Below are 7,713 nucleotides of genomic sequence, written 5' to 3'. Positions count from 1 at the left end.
TTTTAAACCATAAGTATCAAATATGTCTTTAACCCGATTTTTTTTTTTTTTGAAACAAAGAAGAAACAAATCTTCATTGCAAAGACTATCAAATACATCATGATCCCATCAAATGATCTAGGAAAAAAAGACTTCTCCCTAACAATAAGATCTTAAATACAACAAGGAAAATCTGATCCAACAGACATTTAGATTTTTCAGCACAGCTTCCCTGGCCAAAACATGAGCCACCTCATTCGAAGCTCTTCTAACATGAACAAAGGTGGAAGAGTGAAGATGTTTGAGATCCGATAAAATAGTTTATGTGATATGTCCAGCTTTAGACAAATGAGGGGGAGAGGAATTTATTTCTGGCACTACCTGAGAAGAGTCTCCTTCAAAAATAACATCCCTTAACTCCAAAAATTTGCTAAAAAATACTGCATGAAGTGTAACAAGAGATTCAGCAATTCTAGAATCACCTTTCACAAAAAGGCAAACACATTTTGCACCAACGCACTCTCCCCTACTATCTCTCGCTACTAAACCAAGGCCAATACAATTTCTCCTTGAATCAACGGATGCATCCCAATTAATTTTGAAATAGTTAGTAGGAGGGGGACACCAAACCTCAGGGATAGAAGGAACCACATCACTAGAAGCCCTAGCATCATTCTCCTTTCCCTGAATGTACAATCTGTAATCTTCCAAAAAAGAAATGGACTCCTGCCAAATTCTTCTCAGAGGAAGAAAACACCCTTCAAAAAGAAGAGAATTTCTTCTTAACCAAATATTCCTTCCAACCACAAGCAGTAGCTCCACCTTTTCCTTATCATATTTTCAAAAACAATAAGCCAATAGATGCATAAAACTTATATGTAAAGAGCTACATTTTTGAAAACAAGAAAAATGATCTCCCCAAGCATCTTCTGCTGCCGGACAAGACCACAAAGAGTGAATAACCGTTTCAATTGCATAACTGCAACAAGGACAAGAAGGGTCTTGAATCACTTTCCTCTTATAAAGATTATCTCTAGTAGGCAAGAGGTTTTGACAAGCTCTCCAAGCAAACAATTTCAGTTTTCCTAGAATTTTCAAATTCCATAAATCCTTCTACATATCAGGCATCCTATCTGCATAAGAACACTGTCCTCTGGGATCTTCCTTAAGAACCCTTCCTATGTGATATGCACTTTTGACAGAAAACATACCCGACTTTGGCCCAATCCAAATAATCTTGTTTTGAGGCAAATTGGGGCTCAAAGGGATGTTCATATTGGCTTCAGCTTCCTCCTTCAGAAAATTCTTAGAGATAATGTTTGAATTCCCACAACCCATCTCTCTATCTATTAAATCTGACACTGCGGCCTCTTGTCCCAAACCACCAACAGGAGAGATAACCAAATGAGAAGAGGAGGATGGAATCCATCTATCCTTCCAAATTCTAATGGAAGACCCATTACCCACCCTCCAAAGAACTCCCAGATGTAATAGTCTCTTAGCCTGGAAAAGACTCCTCCAAACAAAAGAAACCCTAGAGCCCAGGGAAGAGAACAAGGGAAGAAAGGTGCTGAATAAGTCTCCATCCTTGTTTGGCTAAGAGGGATTGATTAAAAAGGACAAGGTCTCTAAAACCTAACCCTCCACTTGATTTTGCATAGGTCATTCTATCCCAGCTCATCCAGGGAATTTTAGAAGACTTAGATAAACGTTTCCACCAAAATTCTTGCATTAAACCATTAAGATCTTTGCAAAGAGAAATGTGAATTCTTAATTAGCAACTTAAACAATATTATAATAAGATCACATAATTTAGGGGAAAATTGAGAAAAAGAAAGAGAGACACACAATTAAAGTGGTTCGATCTATGACCTACATCCACATGTCAAAGTCTTTTCTTGACTACATCTTTCTTTAAGTTATTTTCCTGTATACATGACTCTATTTATAGAGAAAATAGTCTAAACGTTACAAGTCTCTTCTACTTCTACATTAACAACAATAAATATAATTTATCATCTTGTAACTCTTATCCCAATAAACAGGTTTAGCCACTACGTTTCGGGTGGATTAAAGTGGCTTAAATATGGAATATTAGTAGAAAAATGTTAGTTTACAACTTTTTTATTACTTGTAAGTTGACACGTTGAGGGTATTTATTTTTTATTTATAATGACGGACATTACTTTAATCACATGTTGAGATGATCAACGAGTTGTAAAAGAGTTATAAACCAATTGTAGATTTAGCATTACTTATATTAATATATCTAGTACTACTGCTTTTTTTTCCCTCTTAATTAATTATTCTCACATGCATTAGTAAGTTCTACCATTGTATTTGGATGAACAACTCTGAAAAAAAAAAAATCAGAATTACGTCCTTCAAATTAATGAGAACATCAATTTCATGGATCTAAATTCCGTGACAAAGACGTACGGTAATGTATAGGAATTGTATAAGTACTATAGGAATTATAATATTGGTAGAAGAACTTCCATAAAAATATCTTTCTCGAGCGTGAAATTAAATAAGTCTATGAACTCGAACAAGGAAATTAATAATACAAGTCAATAAACTATAACTTTAAGTAAACTCTCACCTTCAAATCCGATCCCTATCCAAACACAGCCCCCTGAGGTTTTGAAGTGTAACGTACTGCATGTACGTCTTGATTTCCACTGCATACAACGAGTGACCCTAGCTTCATGATCAATTTTTATTTAAGTTTTATTATTACGGTTTTATGAAAATTAAATGTTAGAATATTAATTAAATGATTAATTTTTTTTTTATCAGCTTAAGGTTCTAAAATAAAAGGTGATCGATCACTTAACATGATATCATAATTATCCATAAGTCATTAGTTCGAATCCTAACTCTACAATTCACTCATCATTTGCTTCTTAATAAAGTTAACATTCATCATATTATTTACTATTAGTCGCATTTCACCCCTAACTACAACTCATCGATCTTTCTTCAACACCAACCAGTTTGGACCTTCACTTCGTTTCACCCGAGCTTCATCGATCCGTATGAGTTGGGATATAATTAGGAGAATATTTCCAAAAACATGATTGGAAACAACCTACTTAGTTAAACAACGTGCACGAAAGTTGGCAATATGAGACACTTTCAAGACATTCTAACTATGAAAGGAAGATAAAATTAAACTAAAAAAAAAAAAGATGAGGATTGTTGATAACAGAATAATGAGTAGACCTTTTGGATTTATACTCCAATTTTTTTTACAAAAAATAAAAACAAAAAAATAAAAAAACATTTTTGGGAGATATAATTCATTACACAAATTTAGAATAACATTGTATACTACACAAACATCTCACAAAACAGATATAACAATTTCTAATAATTATTTATTTATTAAACAAAGATTGATTCAAGATCTATTAGAATTAAGTTGCCACCCCAACTTTATAAAATATTTGTGAAAGATTTATGTAACTTTGATCCAAAATTCAATATAGGCAACTAATACGGGCATACTTGATTTTGTTTTTGTAGGCAGGGCATAAACGTATATTTGGATATGTGTTATGGTCGGCGTGGCCAGCATGCAGCGTCTGATATATGTATATACGTCATCTCGTTTTTGTCCACTACCAATTTTCGCAAAACGTCAAACACCATCACTTTTCAACTTTGTGTGTGTGTGTATATATATATATATATATATATATATGATGAAAGTTGCTCTTGCAATACAACCATTTCTTCTTCGTTCAAAGGAAAGAAAAAAAAAATGTACTTTTGGAGGAGAAACATTTCCATACCCGCAACAGTAGCGATGTTTTTGTTCTTGATTTTCATGGCCAAGCCTCTTGAGGCCACGAGGCCACTGGGTGGCACAAAGCCAAAATATGGCGCAAAAATGGCTTCATTTTCCCGTCATCAACATACTCCAGTGATACCTTCGGCGCCTAATCCTTGCACAAACATCCCAACACCAGGTAAGGGGCATTGCAAATTAACAATACAAGTCCTTAAACCATAACTTTAAGTAAACTCTCACCTTAAAATCCGATCCTTATCCAAACATAGCCCCCCGAGGGTTTGCAGTGTAACGTACTGTCTTGATTTTCAATGCATACATTGAGTGACTCTTCATGATCAATTTTATTTATTTTTTATTTAAGTTTTATTATTGGAATTTTATGAAAATTAAATGTTATAATATTAATTAAATGATTTTTATTTTTTTGATTTTATCAGCTTAAGTTTTTGAGATAAGATGTAATCACTTAACATGATATCATAATTAACCATAAGTTATTAGTTCGAACTCTAACTCTATTATTAATGACATTTCACCTCTAACTACAACTCATTGATCCCTTTTTAACATCAGTCGGTTCGGACCTTCCATTCGTTTCACTATGAGTTGGGAAATAATTATGTTGAGACAGTATTCCAGTAGGTGACATGTCGATCAATAATTCGCCGATATGTTCTTTCTTCCAAACCTGCAAGTAAAAACTGCGTCGGGGGATGCCGACAATCCCACTCCGATGTTTAAGTAAGTGTATTATTTGAGAGTAAATACTCAGAGTAATGTTAAGGAGATTGAGTGTGCCCTAATATCTGAAGAGATTTTGGTATTTAAAGTGATTGAGGAGCAGCTAGGATTGTTCCCGGTTTGTGCGGGGATCGATAGTTGAAGAAGACGTGGCCTCAGGTGCATGAACATTTCGGGTTCCACGACCGTCTATCTCAAGTGCACGATCTAGTTATGTATCGTGCGTCGTGTCCATTAAATCTCGGGTAATCTTGAGATGTTCGCGGCCTCGGGTGTTACGAGGTATCCGGGTAGGCTATCTGGGTCGGGTGGTCGGGTTGGTTGAACTGATTGGGCCCAAATGATTTTGATGGGCTTTGATAAACTAATATTTTCCCTAACAATGCAAATTATATTATAGAAAATATTCACTAAAGCATATAGATGATTTTTTTTACCCGTTTAATATTATAGTACTTTCAAATGGATAAGAAAATAAAGATTTGACATAAAGACGTATTTTGCTTTCTTCTTTTTGACATATATATGGAGGGCCGCTAGCTTGTTTAAGAATATGTACGGTTTATTTAGCTTCGTAAAGTTGCTGATCGATTATGTGGAAAGAGCGACACCGTTGACAAGATTCGAGGAATAGGGAGTGCGACTGCCGGCCCATTTGGTAACCTCCTTTTTTTTTTTTTTTTAATTCTCTAAAAAAGTATTACAATACAATTTTTTTTTTTAAAAAAAAACTTTTTCTACTTTATATCACATTAATTACTTTTTACTACCACTTAAAAATAAGATTCCCCTCAAGTATAAGGAGAAAGGGTTACCAAACGGGTTTTGACCTTATGATCTCCAACTTTTCAACACCTTATTTATGTAGCAAGGTGATCTCCATCTTATATATATATAATGATTTATTGTCATCTTTCTATATAACTTTGCAGTCCCTTATTTATGTCAAGGGTAGCTCAACGTTTACTTTTTCTCCTAGTATATAGTCAAGGACGCAAAATTCTTGGCAAGTCCATATCTCGACTTTATTCCTGATGTGAACAGTTGAACTCGAGAGCCAAAACCAGACATTCACAGGAAAAAAAAAAAAAAAAAATACCATCCACCTCCCCTCCTAAAAATTTAAGTATATTTATTAATTTGTTTAGGAAGATTTTTTTGTTTTTGTTTTTTTTTTTTTTGAAACAGTGTTTTAATGTGATATATATATATATATATATATATATATATATATATATATATATATATATATATATAAAGGTGAATAAAATTTTGAGTTTTTTGTTTTTTGTTTTGGTTATTTGTTAATATTTTTGCTTTGGGAACAAAAATAATAGATAGAAAACAAAAATTTTAACACACATAAATAATTGATTAATTAGCCAAATTAGATAGAATATGCCAGTAAGAAAGAAAATTCTTATACTAGCTGGGCAAAAAAATTAGTTTTTTTTTTTTTTCGTCTCCCTCTTTAGTTTTCGTTAAATTACCAATTATCTCAAAAACTTAAACTTATAGAAAATTGTTGATTTAATCATTTAATGAATATTGTAATACTCTCACTCACTCACATATGGGCTCAAACACATACTATTATTTAATAAGTAAGGTCCAACACGTAAAAATATTTAATTGAAATAAAATATGCTTGAATGATGGAGATAGAAAAAGTGCTTCGAATTTAGGACTTTTACTAGTCTAATACCATGTTAAAAAACTTAGTTGTCTTAAAAACTTAAACCAATAAGAAATAATTAATTTAATTAATTAATATTATTCTAACCGTATGAGTTTGTAAAAATCGAACAATCTCATGGAAAAAGAGTCCATTAATTGTCACCACTCATACCTGCCACTACATAAAAAAAAAAAAAAACAAAAACAAAAAAAGATGAATTCTTGATGGTTTTTTTCTAGATGGTTTCTAAAACCATCTAGAATTAAATTGTTAGACGGTTTTTTTTTTTTTTTAAAAAAAAAACTATATGTAAAAAATTTAATATGGACGGTTTGATTAAACCATCTATAAAATTTCAGACGGTTTGAAACAAACCGTCTGAAAATGTAAATTTACAGACGATTTTATTCAAACTCTCTATAAGTTCATCGATGGTTTGAACCAAACCGTCCAGAAATTTACATTTAGAGACGGTTTTGTCCAAAATCGTCTCTAAATTTTTACTGACACTATTTTGAAAAGCGCCAGGAATTAAAAACATTTATAGACGAGATAAATCGTCCCTAAATGTACCAAAGGGGTTTTCAAAACTTGTGAAGTACTGATCGTGGCCATTGAATTTTCGCTATCGACGGCTTCAATAGATTTGGAGAAATGCACACTGATCTATGACCTAGCGCCTTCATGCTGCTACAATAATAGTTTTTTTAAACCTCCATTTGCACAACAAGATGGAGGTCCTCCGATCCAGCCGGCCGCTCGTCGAGCTCTCTAAGTCCCAGGACTCTGCGGTCAGCGAGGGCACCTCCACAAGGCAGCCACCAAGGCAGTTGAAGTTTGCACGGCCATGGCCGTCCCCGTCAAGGTCTCCGACCGCGACTCTCTCGTCATGTCTGCCAGCACCTCCCTCAACAGCAAGGTTGTCAATCAATACTCCACTCTCCTCGCTCCGCTGGCCGTTGACGTCGTCCTCTCTATTGTCAACCCGGCCAAGCCCGATCTCGTGGACTCCATAACTGAAACTCCGGAAAACCATTCGGAAACAAAAAATTGGAAAAATTTGAGTTATCAGTACTTGAGTCGAGGCTTGGAGAGCCCCCAGTAGCAGCGAGAGTAATGGTGAGCGAGGTCGGCGAACCCTAGCCACCGATTCGACAGCCATGGACAAGAAATCGACAGTCCGACGATTGGGCAAATAAACCGTATGAGGTGGAAAATGAAAATAATATCATTATATTATTAGTGGTATATATATATATATATATATATATATATATATATATATATATATATATATATATATATATATATATATATATATATATATATATATATATATATATATATATATATATATATATATATATAAAGTAATAAATCGAAATAGAAAAAGAAGAGAAATAAATCATAAAAAAGAAAAAAAGAAATTATTAATTCTTGATGATTTGGGCAAAACCATCATGAATCAATTATGGACGGTTTGGGCCAAACCGTCCAGAATCTGAATTTCTGACAA

General features: G+C 33.6%; 1 protein-coding gene across 1 annotated transcript; it reads right to left on the bottom strand.

Moving 5' to 3' along the window:
* Window positions 1–300: 300 nt before the first annotated feature.
* LOC133856858 (uncharacterized) lies at window positions 301–7,233 on the bottom strand. The gene is made up of 4 exons (XM_062291897.1): window positions 6,911–7,233; window positions 1,191–1,513; window positions 943–1,064; window positions 301–807 (listed from the first exon to the last, which is right to left on the bottom strand). Exons 1-4 carry the CDS (start codon window positions 7,231–7,233, stop codon window positions 301–303), a joined length of 1,275 nt encoding a protein of 424 aa, XP_062147881.1.
* Window positions 7,234–7,713: the final 480 nt, after the last annotated feature.

Source organism: Alnus glutinosa, chromosome 14, assembly GCF_958979055.1.
Source record: "Alnus glutinosa chromosome 14, dhAlnGlut1.1, whole genome shotgun sequence".
NCBI classification, from domain to species: Eukaryota; Viridiplantae; Streptophyta; class Magnoliopsida; order Fagales; family Betulaceae; genus Alnus; species Alnus glutinosa.
This window is presented reverse-complemented; position numbering and strand designations above follow the sequence as displayed.